At 51.8% G+C, this 19,704-nt stretch overlaps 1 protein-coding gene across 1 annotated transcript in view; it reads left to right on the forward strand.

Moving 5' to 3' along the window:
- Positions 1-19,704, forward strand: part of Phf2 (PHD finger protein 2) — a 74,088-nt gene that overhangs the window by 39,965 nt on the left and 14,419 nt on the right. The window contains exons 3-14 of the mRNA XM_052727986.1: positions 2,716-2,830; positions 6,189-6,349; positions 9,040-9,181; positions 11,805-11,991; positions 13,630-13,792; positions 14,811-14,898; positions 15,276-15,382; positions 15,767-15,858; positions 16,973-17,062; positions 17,534-17,902; positions 18,863-18,982; positions 19,357-19,472. Of these exons, the coding sequence (XP_052583946.1) occupies positions 2,716-2,830; positions 6,189-6,349; positions 9,040-9,181; positions 11,805-11,991; positions 13,630-13,792; positions 14,811-14,898; positions 15,276-15,382; positions 15,767-15,858; positions 16,973-17,062; positions 17,534-17,902; positions 18,863-18,982; positions 19,357-19,472 (1,750 nt within the window). The remainder of the gene's footprint in view (positions 1-2,715; positions 2,831-6,188; positions 6,350-9,039; positions 9,182-11,804; positions 11,992-13,629; positions 13,793-14,810; positions 14,899-15,275; positions 15,383-15,766; positions 15,859-16,972; positions 17,063-17,533; positions 17,903-18,862; positions 18,983-19,356; positions 19,473-19,704) is intronic.

Raw genomic sequence — 19,704 nt, forward strand, 5'->3', positions numbered from 1 at the left:
TAGGGATGCAGACAGCGGGGTGGGGGTAGTAAGGTAGGGATGCAGACAGCGGGGTGGGGGTAGTGAGGTAGGGATGCAGACAGCGGGGTGGGGGTAGTGAGGTAGGGATGCAGGCAATGGAAGGGATACAGGCAGCTCAGGAAGTGGGAGACAGGCACCAGGGGACTCCAGTGCCACGGGACTCAGGTAACAGTGGGACACAGACGATGGAAGGACCTGGGCAATAGAGGGTCCACACTCCTGATCAGTGAGCCAAGGCTTATCTGAGAACCTGGAATATTGGAGCCTGGCCTGGCTTCTGGTGAGGCTGGTACTAGGTGGGTGGGCACTCCCTGTTCCTAGGCTCTGTCTGCTATCTCTTGGCCCTTCTAGGGCCTGGCCTATGTGCATTGTTGGAATGGTGGGGCGGCTCTGGTTTCTGGTCATGCCCTAGCACAACCTTAGCACCTGCCAGTTCAGGACTCCTAAGGCACCTTCCAGACCTCCCCAGGCACACAGCACTTATGCTCAGAGTGTCTTGCCATGGGGTCAGCTAAGTCACTGATAATAAGGACTCTCCTGGTACCTTGTTAAGCTCAGGGTCTTCTTTATCTTTATATTAGAAATGAGACAAACATGGACCCAGAGCTGTTCTGTGGGGCCTGGGAGGCTGGGTCACGGCCAAGCGGGGTTAGATGAAAAGACACCAGAAGGCGTGTTCTTAAGGAAGATGGGGTTAGGTCCCTAGTGAAGGTGATCTGGAAGATGCTGTGGTCACGCTACCCTGGGTGGTTCATGGTGTGTCAGGGAGTCATCTCCAAGAGACTCTAGACTGGAGAGGAAGAAGTTGGAAACTGGGCTTGAGCCTCTCCCAAGCAGTCACAAATGTTTGGAGAGGTCCTGACTTGGGGGCTCTTGCCTGAGTCTGCCCAGGGTAGAATGAAGGTGTGGTGCGGGGTTGCATCAGTGGTGAACAGTTGGGCATCCTCAGAAAGAGCATTTGTATGGTGTCAACAACCTATCCACCGGGGAAGGCATGTGTACTGCCTCACCAAGACTCAGCCCCTGGGCGTGGCTGGGGTTTGAGCAGAGGCTCCACTCAGCCAGGAGCCCAGGTACCAGCTCCAGTTCCCATTCCCACCACCAGCTCCTAGGGGGTGAGTGACATGTGTATAGGGCATCCGCATTTTTACCTGTGTGCCTACGTGCGTGTTTGTCTGGTTTTGCCGCTAGAACAAATGCCACAGGCTGGGTTGCTTAAGTAGCAGGAAATCCATTTTGTGCCGTTCTGAGCACAGAAAAGTCCAAAATCAAGGCACTAGCTCCTCCGGCATCTTCCCACAGGGTAGAGGGTGAGGGAGCCTCCTGTGCTGTCTCCACCACCTCTCCAGACTTCAGTTTCATGACTTAGTCTCCTCTCAGGTGCCCCACTTCCTAGTCACCTTGAGGACTAAGGATTTCAACATATGGATCTGGGGCACAGACCAGTCAGAGCCTGCTCAGGTGTGTGTGCACATATGTCCATTTGCGTGTGTGCTCAGAGGGGGCTGTGTAAACACTGGGGTTTGGACTCACTGCTGTTATTGAGAGTCTTGTACTCCGTCAGATGCCATGGTCCAAAGTCCGAGCCCTTTCTCTACCAGCATACGGTCTCAGTTTTGAGCTGAGTGCCTATGAGCTCTGTGAGCAGTGCCTGTCTGTGACACTGGTCATACTTCCATCCCCAAAGCCTTGGTGACAAAAGGCCCTTCCATGCTCCTGGAAAGTTCCGGCCTGTGGCTGGTACTGGGAGCCCTCTTGAGGATGAAAGCCTTCCTCCCCCTTCCTGTCCCTTCCACCCTGGCTTGAGGCAGGGCCTGCAATGGGTGGGTTCAGGGGAAGAGCAGGAGCCAGGGCCTCCCATGCTGCTTTCTCTTCATTAAGCAACAGTGGTGTGGGTTGTAAGCCCAACCCCACACAGTCTCTGGTGCGTTCTTTGAGGTGATTTTGGCCTGTAGGTCTTGGTGATTTTGGCCTGTGGGTCTTGGTCAAGGCCATGAGACACATTTATTTGACCAATAAAAATTTGGTACAGGAGTCTCTGGCTCCTGGACATGAACCTGGTGAGGTGCCTTATGTGGCAGAGGCCAAAGGAGCAGTGTTGCTCTGCGGCCACAGCAGAGTCACATCCGTGGGAAGTGTACTCAGCTGGCTGATGGACCCCCCTCCCCATCCCTAACTCAGGCTGTCACTGCCATGCCCCCTGTGGGGTTGGGGTGAGAACCCAGGTGTCCCCAGCACTGCCCTCTGTTGCAGAGAGCACTGCACGATATCCCTACCCTTCAGGCCATCTCCATGGGTCTGTTCATGGGTACACTGCCTGGTAGGTGGGGAAAGAGGGATTGGATAAGGAAGGTCCTGACAGAAAGGTGGTAGCTCTTCATGTGGAGGCCAAGCAGGATGTGTCCTCCCAGCACCTGGGCTGAGAACCTTCCAAGAGATGCCTGAGTGAGGAGGGCCAGGGCTGGAGTGGAAGCGTGACCTCCATTGTGAGAGGTGGGAATGAAGATAAGGAGGTGCGGGTGTGGGCCGGCAGGCTCTGTGGGAGAGGTTTTGAGTTCTCTGTGTTGGGGACTCCCTGGCTTCCTTTCTGCCCGCTGTGGTGCCCAGCTGGGATGTCTTCTTATAGGTGTGGGGGCCTCCCAAGTTGGGTGGGAGTTGTGCTTGGAACAGACCCATCCCCTGTCTCCTCTACAGTCAAGAAAAAGCGGACCTGGCACAAACATGGCCCTGGGCAGATGCCGGACATGAAGCCAGTGCAGAACGGCAGCCAGCTCTTCATCAAGGAGCTGCGGAGCCGAACTTTCCCCAGGTAGGTGACCTTTCTCAGGTGGGTGGACCGTCCCTATCCTCACCCATGTGGTGGTCCTTCATTGGGTAATTGGACCTTCTCCAGGTGAACTGTCTTCCACAGATGACTGGCTTTTCTCACTGGGCAGACCTTCCACAGGTGGGCCTTCTGGGGGGTCCAGGCCGTGGTGTCTAAAGGGCAGACCCATCCGCTGAAGCCTGGCTCCTCCCTCCATCTTCTGACCACTGCACCCAAGGCTGTGTGTACGGTCCCTTGGTGCACATGCCTTTCGCTGGGGACTCTGGATGTCAGGAACCTGTTGTGGGGCCAGGCCTTCTGTAGACAGGTCACTTCTCTCCTCTGTCTGCATCTCTTGAGGACATTGGCACTACTGTTGACCTTTCTTCCTCTGGGTGGAAAGTACCTGACTCCATCCTGGTGTCCGTCCACCTGCCCCATGCCCTTGTCACCTGGTGGAGGCCCTTGCCTTCCATCTATTGCCTACACCCTGTTCTGTCTGAGGTCTGGCAAAGAAGTGGGCAAGAGCAGTCTCAGGAAGTTGTTCTGGGTCAGCCACAGTTGTGAGGCTGGTTCCGTTTGTCTGACAGAAATCTTTATTTCTCCCTTACTTTGGAAGGATAGTATCACTGGGTGGAGAGTTTCCAATTGCTGGGTTTCTTTTGATGCTTATTATGTGACTTCACATGAGCAACTGAGCTGCAGTTTACCCTGGCTCCTCTGAGTCGGGTCTGCTCCTCCAGCTCCCTAACCTTCACTGAGATGTAGTTCACTTACTGTAACGCACTCATATAAAGTTCAGGAGCTCTTGGTATGTGTGCGTATCTTCATAGATGTGTGCATGTTCATAGATGTGTGCATCTTGACGAACGTTTGCATCCTCATTAGTCAATTTCAGAGCCTTTCATCTCCACAAAGAAATCTTGTCAACTTCTCTTTCCCCATGGCCCTGAGGAACCACGGGCACCTTTCCCTGCTGAGCTCATTTTCTCCTGTGTACATCTGCTTGCTGAGACATTTCCTAGAAATAGAACCACCCAGGATTTGGGTGGCTTCTTTTATTCCGATTATTTTCAAGGCTCATCCCCACTGTAGCATTTGTCAGGACTTCATTCTCTCTATGGCTGAATAGTCTCCCATTGTCTGCCTGGACCACTGGCTGTTTATAGCGTTCAGCTGATGGCCATTTGGGCTATTTCTGTTTTTGTTTTTATGTTTTTACTTTCTGACTACTATGAATAATTGTGGTCTAAATATTTATGTACACGTTTTTGTGTGGTCATATGTTTCCATTTCTTAGTGTGGAGCCTCTGGGTCGGATGGAAATCCTGTGTTTAATTGTCTGAAAACCACCAGGCGACTTTGCAAGGCAGCTGCATCCTGCGACATCCCTGCTAGCCTTGCAGGGAGTTCTCCGAATTCTCCCAGCTCCCCCAACTGTCGAGCCTTTGAATCTGGCCATCCTGGGGATGTGAAGAGGTCTCTCATAGTTTGACGTGCATGTCTTTCGTGACTAGAGATGTTGAACAATTTTTGTTCACATGTGAGCCTTTCTGTCTCTTCTTAGAGAATCTACTGAGAGCCTTTGCCTCATACATTATGTGTGTGTGTACACACACGTGTGCACCTGCATTTGCAGGCCAGAGGGTAACCTTAGGCATTGTTTAACAGGCATGATTCTCTCTCTCTCTCTCTCTGAGATGGGGTCTCTCAGCCCACACTTTATTTATATGTTTATTTGTGTACATGTGTACATGCATTCATGTGTATAAAAAGGCCTGGTGGCAGCTACCTTTATCTGCTGAACCATCTCACTGATCCTGCCTCACACTTAAAGTTTTTTAGATTTATTTTATGTGTATGAGTGTTTTGCTTGTATATATGTGTGTATGTATGTATGTATGTATGTATGTATGTCCAGTGCCCATGGAGGTCAGAAGAAAGTATCAAATCTCCTGAACCTGGAATTATGAATGGTTTTGAGCTACCGTGTAGATACGAGGCACTAAACCTGGGTCCTCAGCAAGAGCAACAAGTGCTCTTAACCACTGAGCATCTCTGCAGTCCCACCACCTCACACCTTTTAAAATAATCTTTTTGTTGTTGACTTATAAAGGTTTTTTTAAACATATTTTAATGACTTTCAAAAATTCTGTGTATGTGTTTGTATCTGAGTGGCCATATGTGCTCATAAGTTCAGGTGCCTGTAGAGTCTAGATGAGGGCATTGGCTCCCCTGCAGCTGGACTTAGGGGCAGCTGTGAGCCACCTGACAGTGTTCTTTCTTAGCTGCTGCGCCATCGCTCTGGCCCCTCTTTCCATAGTCTAGATGCATATTCCTTGCGCGTCATTGGCAGATATTTCCTGCCCCGTAGTTTGTCTTTTGACTTTCTCAATGGTGGCCTTTGAAGCAGAAAGTGCTTTTGGTGTTGTTGGTTTTATCTAATCTTTCACTTGTTTCTCCTGCTCTTGTTACTGTCTAGAACCTTCACCAAATCCAAGGTCATGAAGATTTATCTTCCTGTTTTCTCCTAAAGGCTTTGCAGTTGTAGCATTTAGTTTGTACCTGAATACATTTGGAGTTAATTTTTGCATATAAAATGGAGTAAAAATCTGCCTTCCTTCTCCCCAATATCACATGTTGAAAAGACTTTCTTCTGCTGTTAGATGGTCTTGGCATCTCTGTTGAAATCATTTGTTCATAAGTGTCCTCAGTTATGTCTGGACAAAGTTCTAGGTACTGGTCCAGGTTTGTTCTTGTGCCAGGACCACACTTGACTCCTGTAGTCAAGGTTTGAAGTGAAGAGGTCCTGAAACTTTACTCTATGTTTTCAAGATTGTGTTTGTTATTCTGGCCCTCTCATGTGGCTCCCTCATGTGGTCCATGTGGACTTTAAGATCGGCTTGTGAGTTTTGACAAGAAAGCTACCTGAGATTCTGCAAGATGAAGTAGAAGGATTTGTTTTGCTCTCTCTTTGCCATGCAAGGGAGAGAGAGAGAGAGACAGAGACAGAGATACAGAGACAGAGATACAGAGACAGAGACAGAGACAGAGATATTGATCCACCCAGGCGATGGTGTCTCTCTGCCTGCCTATGCTGCAGTGGAAAGGGTGGCCAGCACACAGGAACATAGCAGAGCTTTGCTGTCCATCATCATTGTGGTACCAGGCTTCCACCTCCCCATCAGTTACCAATGGACCTGTGTGCCTGCTCTCAGTGGTGGGTTGCTGGAATCAGCACCACAAACTTGCCTACAGCTGTCTCAGTAGTTTTCGGGGTGCTGCAACAGGCCAACCTCCAGGAGCACGGGAGGCACGTGGCTAGGTATCCTGAGGCCCCCAACCCACCCTTTGTCCGCAGTGCTGAAGATGTGGTGTCCCGTGTGCCAGGCAGCCAGCTCACTGTGGGCTACATGGAGGAGCATGGCTTCACCGAGCCCATCCTTGTCCCCAAGAAAGACGGACTGGGCTTGGCTGTCCCTGCCCCAACATTCTACGTGAGTGACGTGGAGAACTATGTGGGTGAGTACTATCCTTTGTGTATCTTGTAGGAGCCTGCAGTAGGGAGGTGTTGGGATGAGGAACTGTGCTATGTATAAGTGCCCGGCCTTATCCGTGATCTGATGAGGGTAGGTAAGGCTTAAGGCTCTTGAGACAGGATCAATCACTGAGCTTGGAGCCCCAGTGACCCTCCTGTGGCCATTCTGCTTCTCTCTCCCAGTACAGACATTACAGGCATGAATGGCCACTCTCCCCACTTTAAATGAATGCTAGGAATCTGAGCTCAGAATATGTAAATACTTTGCTTTACCCAATGATCCATCTCCATGACTTTCATGAAGATTTATTTGTTTGTTTGTTTGAGACAGGTCCTCACTGGGTAGCTCTGGCTAGTCTAGAACTCTTTATGTAGACCAAGCTGGCTTTGAACTCCCAGAGCTCTGCCTGCTTCTGCCATCACACCTGGCACATGGAACATTTTAAATTCACAAAATGAAGGAAATAAACAGCAAGCCTGTGTACCTGACTGTTGGCCACACACCCACCAGCTTCGTGTTGATTTTCTCCTCCCCAAACTTCTTTTCCCTAAAAGTATTTTAAGACCTACCTTTGCCTACCTCTTTTTGCCCATTAACAACAATGCTAGCTGAACATGGTTTTAAACATAATTGCAATTCAGTCATTGCACCACATTGATAATTCCCTGATAGAGTCACATGATGTTATCATCTACAAATGTGTTGGGCCACATTCTTGGCTATCCTGGGACATATGTGGCTGTGGGCTGCAGGTTGGATATACTTATACTTTGGCCTAATTCTCCCAGTTCCTTTGGAAAATTCCTGTTTAGAGTTGTGGAGAAGACTTGCCATGTAAGTCTGATGACCTGAGGTGATATTCCCAGAACCCACATAAAAAGCCAATGTGGTAGTGTATCTCTATAATCCCAGCACCCCTACTGTGAGATGGAAGCCTAGGACAAGATAGTCACCCAGACGCTCACAGACCAGCTGGTCTGGAGTATGTAGTAGCAAAGAACAAAGAGAGCCTGCTCACACCAAGTGGAGCTGAAGGTGTGGACCAACTCCTGAAAGTTGTCTTTTGACCTCCACATGCACACTTGCATTCACATACATAATACACACGCATGCATGCACTCGTTTACATGTGCAAGGTCCTGGGTTTTATCTCCAGAAATACAAAAGACTCTTTACATTTGGCCATTTGACTCAGACTTTAAACAGGACCCATGGGTAGCATTTGGTTTTCATGTCCTTTACATCTTCTTCTGTGACAGCCTCACACCCCTGCCATTTTGTTAGTTTGGTGGGTCCTCCAGAATTTCTCATATCCAACATGTGATTGGTTGTCAGAGTCTCTGCTATGGCATCTGGCAGATCACTGGGTCCTGGGTGTTTTCCTGTAGGCTTCAGCTTGCAGCCCTTCTTGCATTTCCACTCAAGAATTTGTGGCTCTCCCTTCCCAGTGTGTGCACCTCCATCTTTGAGGACACCTACAGTGCCTAATACACACCTGTAGTGATGCTGCCATGCTCAGTGGGGCCTGGTGTCCAGGCTTCTTGTCCACGGATGCTCCAAAAGCTTCCACCTTGTGTTTGAGCAGCCACTGTGGACCCCGACAAAAGGGCATGTTTGCCTGTCCATTCTGTGTTGTTTCTTCCTCTCTTGAGCATGACTCTTCTGTAAAGACTATTCTATCCTTGGTTATTTGAAGAGCCTCAGCTTTTCCTCATCAGCTACAGAAAGGGCAAGATAAGAGTTCTCCCCTTTAGTCATCAATTAATCAGAACAGGAAGTTGGTGTCTATATTAGTTCTCCTATATTAGAGTTCTATCACTGTAATAAAATATTTGAGACAAATAATTTTTTTTTTTTTTTTTTTGGTTTTTCGAGACAGGGTTTCTCTGTGTAGCTTTGCGCCTTTCCTGGAACTCACTTGGTAGCCCAGGCTGGCCTCGAACCCACAGAGATCCGCCTGGCTCTGCCTCCCGAGTGCTGGGATTAAAGGCGTGCGCCACCACCGCCCGGCTGAGACAAATAATTTATAAAGGGGGGAAAAGGTTATTTGAACTCATAATTCTAGAGCTGCAAGTCCACTGTCATCGGCCCCAAAGCCTTGGGTCCCTGATAAGGTTGTGTGTGATAGAGATAAACTATGATATGAGGAGCAAAAGGAAGAAGGAACCAGGGTTCTGCAATCCTGTCCAGGGACTTCATTGTGACCTAGGATTCTCCCCACTTCCTAAATGTTCCACTGCCTCCAAATAGCAGCACAAGCTGGGACCAAGCCTTTGTATATCTATACCAAACAAATGCCCTTGAAATGCAGGGCTCCTGGCTTTTAATTTTAATATTATCCTGGAAGTATTTAGGTTAAGATGTTTGTTGTTATCTGAAGCTCAACTTGACCATGCATCTGTATATTTATTTGCTGATGTGGTCTTTCTAACTGAGGTGAGATTCACTACCTCACAGTGTTACTGGGTCCAGGAAAGGACCATTGGTTACTCTGAATTCACAGCAATTATAGGTAGAGGAGATAAGGTCAGCCCTTGTCTGTTCTATGGGGTCACTGCCCATAGGACAGTGTATAAGGGCAACTGAAGACATGTAAGTGTCCACCCCTGTCATGTCCTTCAGGGAGGCCATAGCACTTTCCTCCCGTGCTCATGTCTTCCACTTCCTCCCCAGGGCCAGAGAGAAGCGTGGATGTGACAGATGTCACCAAGCAGAAAGACTGCAAAATGAAGTTGAAAGAATTTGTGGACTATTACTATAGCACCAACCGCAAGCGTGTCCTCAATGTGACCAACCTTGAATTCTCAGACACCAGGTGACAGGCTACTCTGGGTTGGGGCTTGGTGGGTCTGGCTCAGGGTCCGTGTCACCGGTCTTGAGTTCTCAGGATGGTGTTGGGCCGTCCTGATGTGAGGGCTGCGAGAGCTGGCTCTGGTTCCTGCATGGGGTCCTGGGGCTGTGAAGCCTGGTTCGGGGTTCAACCCTGGTGTGGGGACTGTGAAGCCTTACTTGGGGCTCTGCCCTGGGTGGAGGCTGCAAGGCCTGACTTGGTGTCCTGCTCTGCATGGCCTGCTGCTGTCCTATGAGCTGCCCAGGAATCACCATGCAGGCTTGGTTCTCCTGCCTCTTAAAACACACTGAAACAACTCGGATGAAATAGGAGCAAACAGAGAAAGCACCCCCTCCCAGAGAAAGCCATTGAGGCAGTATGAATGAGTCCCTTCCAGAAGCACGTGCTCCTCATCCACACTCATGGCATGCTGAGATGACACACTGGCACACACACTTGTGACACACAGAAACTCATGGAAGTATGACACACAAAACAGAAGCACAACACATTGACATACACTCATGACACACAGACAATGCACACACCCACTCACACTTGTAATACACTCATGCATGCCTAGGGACACACTAAGACAGCACAATGACATACTCTCATGACACACTGAGGCAGTACACTGACACACCCATAATCATGACATACTCAGAACAAGCTGTAGACACACTCCAGACATGTCCTTACAGACATTCACACTCATAAACACTCTGAGACACAGCACTGACATGGTCAGGATACCCGTAGCGTATTCATTATATGAATACACAGTTCCCTCCTGACCGTACCATAACCACTGAGACTGTCAACACACTGTGACACTCACTGCACCACACTCAGCACTTCCGTGGCGTACTCCCCGCCACATGTACCAACACCCTCGTGTGCACATACTTACTCATCTCTGTGGAATTGCACTGTGGCGGCTGCACTGTGGCGGCTGCTCTGCACCTCCCAGGTCTACTGCTTGCCTTGAAATAGGAGGCCACTCCCAGATGTCCCAACAGGTCCCAGGCGTTATCATTAGCATGATCCCTGTGGGATGGGGTGTCTGTAGGTCAGTTATGCACAGGCTCTGCCCTATCTTGAGGCTGGGGCAACAGGGCCAAGCTGTGACGTGGGGGCATTTTCATGGAGATGGAGAGCTCCCGTACACTGACCAGGAGCGACATAGCAAGCCTGGAGGTTACACCCATGAGGAGCAGGGAGCACAGACAGCAAGAGGGGCCTGGGGGCTGATGCCTTTATGGGTCCTAGGCTTCATCCAAATGCATTGAAGACCTAGGAGGGTTTTTATTGGTCTGTTTACAGGAGGCGTGAGTTCCCTGGGGGTCACTGAGAGGGATTGCCGGGACAGGTGTGCATCATGCACACTGAATGTGGGCGTCAGCAGAGTTGGACATACGAGCTGCCTGCCCCACAGAGAGGGAGTCCCCAGCTGCAGAATTTATGTGGGTCATATTGAAGATGTGGAAGGAGGTTAGGGACTGGGGGTCGAGTCAGGGTGCTAGAGCCCTACCTAGGTATGGAAAAGGCTAGCTCATATGTAGGATGGATAGAGAGGATCAGCCTGTACAGAGCTACTCCAGACAGGGTCAGGGTGCATGTGGCCTTCACCAGAGGCAAGGTAGAGGTGTGCGGGCCATAGGAGTTGAGGCTAGGTGTAGAGGTGTGAGAGACCCTGTTAGGCCCGAGGCAGCAAGAACATTCAGATCTGGTTCTCTGCCACTGCACATGGGTGCTGACATTTCACTAAAACCCAGGTGTATTCTGTCTATTGCTGTGGTAAAACACCATGATCAAAAGCAAGTTGGGGAGGAAAGGGTTTATTTCATTTTATAGCTATAGTCCATCATGCAGGGAAGTCAGGGAGGGAACCTGGAGGTAAGAACTGCAGCAGAGGCCATGGAAGAGTGCTGCTTACTGGCTTGCTCCCCATGGCTTGCCCTTATACATGCCAGGACCACCTGCTCAGGGGTGGCACCACTACCCACAGTGGCCTGGGTCTTCCCATATTGGTTATCAGTCAAGAAAATGCCCTACAGACTCGCCCACAGGCCAGTCTGATATAGGCATTTTCTCAGCTGAGGTTCCCTCTTCTCAGATGACTCTGGCTTGTGTCAAGTCAGAAAACAAAACAAAACAAAACAAAACTAACCAACACACCGGGTCACCTCTGCCTTTTCCCACCTTCATTGGAGTGATGTAGCTGATTTGACAGCAACTAAATGTGACAGGGAGTCTCTGGGCACCTGTTTGTCCTGGAGGGAGGTACAGGAGGCACTGGGCCATGTGTGAGAAACATTTCTTCTGAAAGTCTTGTGGTACCAACCCCAGCGGACCACTTTAAGGTCTCACCTGTCTGGGGTAGAGACAATCTCCATGGCCTCTGCAGCCCTACACAGTGGCCGGGCTCCTCCCACCCTCTGGAGCCCTTGGTTTGCTCCCCTATAAAGCGAGATGGCTGCCCAGGGCCTGCAGATTTACGAGGTAGCATGTGGCAGGAGCCTTGTACTGTTCCTACCTTAGAATGCATTAAACATGGAAGCTCTGGGCCCTATCCCCCTGACTACTCTTCCTTGTATGGCCCTAGAATGTCCAGCTTTGTGGAGCCACCTGACATTGTGAAGAAACTTTCATGGGTGGAAAACTACTGGCCTGATGACGCATTGCTGGCCAAGCCCAAGGTGACCAAGTATTGCCTGATCTGTGTGAAGGACAGCTACACTGACTTCCACATAGACTCTGGGGGTGCCTCAGCCTGGTACCATGTCCTCAAGGTGAGCCACACTCCTCAAGACATACCTCACCCTTGACCTCCTTATTCTCTGTCCTCAGGATTACAGCCCCTCCAAGCCCTGTCTGTGGCCAGGAAGTCACCCACTTTCAGAGAAGGGGGACCCTGGGATGGCCAGTTCTGGGGCAGGAAGCCAACAAGATGTGTATGGGTAGAGGAGTGTCTGGGGCCAGTGACAAACATGTCCTTGGGCTCATTAACAATTAGGGGAGGCCACTGGTCACCAGTGCCCCAAGTAGAGTGCAGAGATGCTGGGAAGACTTCCCAGCACCCACACCGATGTCAGCAGGCCAGATGGCAGCAGGTCCCTGAGCCAGTAGGGAGGGTTGAGGGCCTTATCACTGAGGCAAAGAGGGAATTAGGAGAACAGGATGTATAGAACAACAGAAACCCTGAGCTCTGGCTCCACCAACAGCAAACTATGCTTCTCCAGACCAGCTCTACTTGAGCTGGGGTGGTGGATTCACATACCCATTCTGGCCCTGTGAGACTCTGAGCAAGCCATCATGGTGTCTGTTCCCAGAACATGAAAACGAGGCTCCTTTTGCTCTGGATGCAGAGCCTGGCCTGGGCTTGCCCATGACCACCCGGGAAATGATGACTATCTTTTTTCTTTTTTTTTTTTTTGGTTTTTTCGAGACAGGGTTTCTCTGTGTAGCTTTGTGCCTTTCCTGGAACTCACTTGGTAGCCCAGGCTGGCCTCGAACTCACAGAGATCCGCTGGTCTCTGCCTCCCGAGTGCTGGGATTAAAGGCGTGCGCCACCACCGCCCGGCTGATGACTATCTTTTAATCCAGTCTGGAAGCCCAGAAGCTCTTGAGAACAGAGCTGCTAAGCACTTGTTGTATGGCAGTTTGCATTTTTATTACTCCCTGAGCACACATGTAGTGCCGTGGAATGTGTGTACTGCTCCTGACCATATCGGGCTCACACACCTAGAACCTTCCTAACAGGGAAACTTCCAAAATGCAAAAGCAGTGTTGCAGGAGAGAGTGGAGAGCCTGAGAGGATGCTTTTCAAGTCAGAACCCCTCACCTGACCTCAGCAGGTGGTGAAGGGCTCCACACCAGGCCCATTGTCCCCAGCACCTGCTGGACTCTGCTATCTGTCTCTGTGCTCCAGGTTCTAGTGGGCTGTGTCCCCTGGCAAAGAGTCTCTAGCACCTGATAGACTCTACCCCCATCCATAATGTTACCAGAACCCTGTGGGCTCTCCATCTGTCCTGGTGTTCCCCAGCATCCCATGGCTTTTGCCCCACCCTCATCCCCAGAAACCTAGTGGACTCTGCCCCCACCCCAGCATCCTCAGTACCCAGTGGGCTCTGCCCCCGCCCCAGCATCCTCAGCACCCAGTGGACTCTGACCCCCGCCCCAGCATCCTCAGCACCCAGTGGACTCAGCCCCCACCCCAGCATCCTCAGTACCCAGTGGACTCTGACCCCCACCCCAGCATCCTCAGCATCCAGTGGACTCTGACCCCCACCCCAGCATCCTCAGCACCCAGTGGGCTCTGCCCCCACCTCAGCACCCAGCAGACTTCCTCCACCTCAGCAGCCCAGCACCAGGTGGGCTCTGCCCCACATCCCTGGTGTTGCAGCTCTGCCACTGGGCTCTTTTGGCAGGGGGAGAAGATCTTCTATCTCATCCGGCCAGCCTCAGCCAACATCTCCCTGTATGAACGCTGGCGGTCAGCCTCCAACCACAGCGAGATGTTCTTTGCCGACCAGGTGGACAAATGCTACAAGTGCACGGTCAAGCAGGGACAGACCCTCTTCATCCCCTCAGGTGAGTGCACAGGGCCCAGGCTGGCTGCCCATCATACTCACTGCCTCCATTCCCCTACTGCATCCCCCTGACTGGAGGGTCTGGCTTCCCTGGCTGGCCCCTGCCCTGGCCCAGTCCTCATGGAAGGACCAGCAGTGGGCCTTTCACAGCAGGAGGCCTGTGTGCCGGCCCTGCCCTAGTCAGCACCAGGTTACCTCAGGGGTGTGGCCAGCTGGCTTTGGCATGGGAGACCTTGCTCAGTCAGTAGCTCTGGAGGAGGAGCATAGGTATTTAGAAGTGTTCCTAAGGAATGCTTAAACTAATGTAATATAGTATGCCCTGAGCAGCCAAGGCTGCCTGGTTCTGTCCTGGCAGGGTGAATGTCCAAGCTGAAAAGTCCACTCTCAAAGACTCCTTTCCTCTAACGTAACTTGACTACATCCTGAGAGTAGAACACAGGCCCCACTGTACCGTGTAGGAGCTGATCCACCTGCAGGTTTCCTTGTGATTATGTGTATGGTTTTTCGCTTACAATCAGGATCCAAATGAGGCCCTAGAACCCAACTAAACTTGGCCTCTGACCCCGGCTCTAGGGCCTCTCCTTCCCTGAAGGGAGGAGTTATAGGTTCTCTAGAGTCCGGCCCCAGCTCTGTCCCCTGGAATAACCTAAAGACAAATCTCAGCCTCTAGGGAGAGTGACAGTTCCAGCTCTGTCTCTTCTCACCCCTGTGTGGGCAGGTCTGAGATTGGGCTCCCTCTCCTGATGGCAGTGCTGTCCAGGGGTGTCCTGACTATGTCCCCTTGGCTCCTAGGCCTCAGTTTCTATCTGTCTGGTAGCACGGTGTTCAGCAGACACACCGTGTTACCTCAGACACACTCTCTCCATCTTTCCCAGAGGTTCCTCCCTGTCGTGAGCAGGGAGGACCAATGAGGCAAAGGTCTGGGATGGCAGGAGCTGGAGTCCATGGTGAGTGGGGGAGGCGAAAGCAGTCATGGGAGCAAGGTAGAAGCTGGCCACAGCTCTGCGTTTCTCTTCCAGGCTGGATATACGCCACACTCACCCCCGTGGACTGCCTGGCCTTCGCTGGACATTTCCTCCACAGCCTCAGTGTGGAGATGCAGATGAGGTGGGGGTCTCCTGCACTGCTGTCTACCCTTGGACCCGGTCTCCCAGTGGGCACCGTGGCCAGACTCCTGGCTGGGCCCGACTGCGGGTTGCTAGGCTGACATCTTTGTGCCGAGAGGAAGGAGGAGTGGGTTCCATGGTCTGGGCCAGAGCAAGCCCAGTGGTGGTCTGGGATCATTAAAGCTGCTGTTATCTTCCTGGACTATGGCCAGCCTCTCTAGTAACCACAGTCCACTGCTTCCACCCATGGTGGCCATCACTTGGGGTTACGTCGGGCCCAGTGGGGAAGCCTGAGCTGGCTCAGTAGCCTGGATCCTCCCTTTGATGTGGCCTACTTGATGCTTCCTGCACTGATTAATTCTTTCCTGTGGCTTCCAGGGCATATGAGGTGGAAAGAAGGTTAAAACTAGGCAGCCTGACTCAGTTTCCCAACTTTGAAACTGCCTGCTGGTACATGGGGAAGCACCTATTGGAAGCATTCAAAGGTACCTGTCACTCCAGGTTGGGTGACTTGAGCCGGCAACCCTGGACTAAGGGACATCTTGGTCCTTTGTGAGCCCTGGTCATGATACAGGATAAGAAGGTCCCTGGAGGCTTGGTGTAAGCTCTGACCCACTAAGACAGGGCTGGGGGTTCCTTGGTAGAGAGGGGAAAGAGAATTGGCCTACTCAGGGGCCTGTTGGGTAAGCTTCATATGAGATGGGAGGTCAGTCATTCCCCTGCAGGGCAGGTGCCAGGTGGGCGGGTACCCCAGATTCCAAGGAGAACCGTTGGCAGTTGGACGAGTGGCCTGGGGCAGTGGCCTCTGGAAGGCCTCTTGCTGGGGCAGGCTAAGCAGCCACCACACTAACCTTTCGTGTCCTTCCCAGGTTCTCACAAGTCTGGGAAACAGCTGCCCCCACATTTAGTTCAAGGAGCTAAAATTCTCAATGGTGCTTTCAGGTCATGGACGAAGAAGCAGGTAGGAAGCAGCGCACTGTGTACTTGTCTGAGGGAACAAGGAATTGGGGGAAGATACCAAGGGTGTGTCCCACAAGTAGTAGGCACTGTCTCCCCAGGCTGGCCTAAGCTGGCCTGCTGACACTAGCCTTTATTGAGGGGTGTGTTGGACAGATGTAGATTGTCTGGGCCAGCCTGGGGTCACTGGCTCCAGGGCTAGATTCCTTCAGGAGTTTGGGCAAGGACAACTCTGTTAATCTGGAAAGGACAGAGAGGGTCCCAGGAAGCAGCTGGTACATTGACCACACATCTGGATCTGGACAGGAAGTGCTAGGGATGCACATGTGGTTCTTGCCACTCAGCTGCTGTAAAGCCTGGTGTGGATGTAGCCTCCCAGCCAAACTGCTTTGTGACCTGGGGACCCCTTTCCCTCCTCCTTATCCTCTCCTGTGATCCTGTGCACTGGTTTCCTCCAGCTCCTGGGAGCTGTTTCTCAGACAAAGGCCACAAGGATGCCAGCTTTCCACTTACTTTCTCCTCTTGTCTGGGTTGTGGCTACAGGGTCTGGCTTAGCCTAGGGTAACCTTGTGATGGTGTCTCCCATTGAGGGCTCTCAATATTCAGAGCACCTGTCCACCTCAACTGGAAGGACAAGAGGTCCCTTCTAGGTCAGGGAGAACAAGTAGGAGGCCTTGGGGGCCTCGAGGCAGAGGCCAGGTAGGGAACCATGTCCATGGCCTGTTTCCACCCATGTGTGGGCCGGATGAGGTGGGCTGCCAGTGTTCTCCTGGGACCATCCTGTGGCTACCATCTTCTTGAGACTCAAAGCTGGGACAGTCCAGGGGTCCCTCCCACCTCCCCTTCACCACATGGTCAGGAAAAGAGAACTGGCTCACATCCACTCACAGCCAGCTAGCTAGCTGGTGGGGGCATCAGGCAAGGCCCAGTCTTGACACATTTTTCACTAACAGAAGTGACGCACAGAAAGCTGCCTCACTGGGCAGGGCCCCAGAATCCTTTGCACCAGGCCTTGCTCCATGGCAGCCTCTCACCCCAGGGGGTGGCCCTGGCTGGGTGGACAGGGAGTGGCTGAGGTACACAGTGGCCAAGTTGGCACTGCCCCCACTGTTCCACAGGCTTTGGCAGAGCACGAGGACGAGCTCCCCGAGCACTTCAGGCCCTCACAGCTCATCAAGGACCTGGCCAAAGAGATCAGGCTCAGCGAGGTAAGGCCATGCCAGGGTGGCAGACTCCTGGGACAAGGGTGGGCTCAGAGCCTGCCAGGGAAATTTCTCTGCATTAGTGTCGTGCCCAGGGCTTGAAGAGTGCTTGGGAAGAAGAGATGAAGGGAGAGAAGGGTGGAGAACCCCGAGTCTAGTCTTTGAGTCCCAGTTTTCCTGAGTCTGGAGGAAGTAGGGCAGAATAGCCCCAGGAGGTGGGGACTGAGTGACGATGGTCTGGAACAATGTGAGTGTGTCACACAGGGCTGTCGAGTTGTGTGAACATTTCTTGATGTTATTGGACAGTGTGATGAGCATGCCACTTGACAATGTGGAACAAATATGACTGTGTCACGTGGTGTGGGCTATGTATGCCTTTCTGGGCTGACAACCTCTCCCAACATGGCTGGGAGGGTCCCCTGAGTCCTGGCATGGTCTAGAGGGAACACAAATGACCCTTTCCTTTTCCCATACCAGAATGCCTCCAAAACTGTCCGACCTGAAGTAAATGCTGTCGCCTCCTCAGATGAGGTCTGTGACGGGGACAGGGAGAAGGAGGAACCGCCATCTCCCATTGAGACTACCCCACCTCGATCCTTCCTGGAGAAAGTGTCCAAAAAAAAGACTCCCAAGACTGTGAAGATGCCCAAGCCATCCAAAATCCCCAAGCCTCCCAAACCCCCCAAGCCCCCCAAACCCCCCAAAACCCTGAAGCTCAAGGATGGAAGCAAGAAGAAAGGGAAGAAATGCAAGGAGTCGGCCTCACCCACCATCCCCAACCTGGACCTGCTGGAGGCCCACACTAAAGAGGCGCTGACCAAGATGGAGCCACCCAAGAAAGGAAAGGTGCGGCCTGAGCTCTTCCCCGTGATGTGCTGAGGCTGCAGCCCCTGCCTTGGCCAACTAGGGCTGACATGTCTTTGCTCTCCTTTGTTACTGGGTGGAGAGGGGAGACCAGCTGTGGGGTATGGACTCCAGAGAGTGCAGGGGTCCAGGGTCTGCCTATCCATAAATCTGCACAAAACACTTCCCTGTCTGTGCCAGCTGCTAGGCCTGCACATCGGGCCAAAACCCCAGGCAGATCCTGCAGAGCAGTGAGGCCCCCTGGAGAGAGGTAGCACAGCGTGTTTGTTCTGTGGCAGGGGTAGCACTCAGGAAGGCCACTGGATTGATGTGGGGTGGTCTCTAGGCAGAGGCCACCCTGCTTAGTTTTCCCAAGTACTAGAACCCACTCCTGGGCTAAGGCCCTGAAGATATACAAGGCATCTGTTTGAGGAAGAACTGGGAGAGGGCAGAGGGTTAGGAGAAGGGATTGTTAGGAGGGCCTGAGCCACTGAGGACAGAGAGATGGGCTCACTAAAGAGTCTTACTGAACCTATGAGATTAAGGACTGTTGGTCATGAACTCCTTCCAGGATGGGTATACTTCTGTCCTACATCTTGGGGCCATCCTCATGGCTTGTAATATTCCATTGGTACTGTTATTCTGGGGCAAGGAGGGAAGGAGGGAGAGAGGGCTGGATGTATGAATGAGTAGGTGGATGGGTGCTTAGGTCACTGATGGGCAGTGAATGGATAGATGGACAGGTGGATAGGTGGATAAATGGGTGAGGGACCGGTAGGTAGGTGGATGGTTGAATGAGAAATGAAAGACTAATGAACAGATGGATAAATGGGCAGATGAAAGAATGGATGGATGTGCTGTGTGTGGACCAGCAGGAGTAGACCACTTGGTTTCTGTGACATTGTAACCCAAGCCCATTCGCCTTTTATGTGTACCTTTGGGTCATGGCTGCTCTGTTTGCAGACCCCAAAGAGTGTTCTGAGTGTTCCCAATAAGGACACAGTCCACACACAGAATGACGTGGAGAGGCTGGAAATCCGAGAGCAAACTAAGAGCAAATCAGAGGCCAAGTGGAAGTACAAGGTGAGGATGGGGTGTAGACCTATGGTAGGGTATGTCCTGTCCCCAGGAGGCGGGGCCTAAGGAAAGTCTTGTGAGTCTGGAGTACCCATGACCTCCTATAAACCATCCCCTGGGTATAAAACCAAACATGCATTCTTTGCCATTTTTTCCTCCACTGTCTCTCACCTTCTTCACGGTCCCATTTCTGGTCCATGTTACCATTCCCTGAGACTGGGCAGCATCCCAGGGTGGGTCCTGCATGCTGATGGCTTGGCCAGCCTTAGCATCTGTGAACAGCTTTCCTGGGAATGTTCTGGTTCCCAGTTATGTCCAATAACATGGGTTGGACTACTAGCCCCTCATTGGACTCAGGGACAACCTTGGTCTTCTTTCAGAACAGCAAACCTGACTCTTTACTGAAGATGGAGGAGGAGCAGAGGTTGGAAAAGTCACCCCTGGCTGGGAACAAGGACAAGTTCTCCTTTTCTTTCTCCAACAGAAAACTTCTGGGGTATGTGAGAGCCTGGGCAGGGGTGAGGGTAAATGTACAGATGTCCCACATCATATACATGTCCCCATACTGTGCATGCAATCCACACACCCATCAAATACTGTGCATCATCCTGTACCCACAGACACATTTGTCACATGCACACTCCAGTGGATATTCCAAATTGTACTTCATACCACGCACCCACATGTATATATGACATCATGCACACACCAACATACACATAGCGTCA

Source organism: Peromyscus californicus, unplaced genomic scaffold (genome assembly GCF_007827085.1).
Source record: "Peromyscus californicus insignis strain IS unplaced genomic scaffold, ASM782708v3 Scaffold_8__1_contigs__length_139910024, whole genome shotgun sequence".
Lineage (NCBI taxonomy): Eukaryota > Metazoa > Chordata > Mammalia > Rodentia > Cricetidae > Peromyscus > Peromyscus californicus.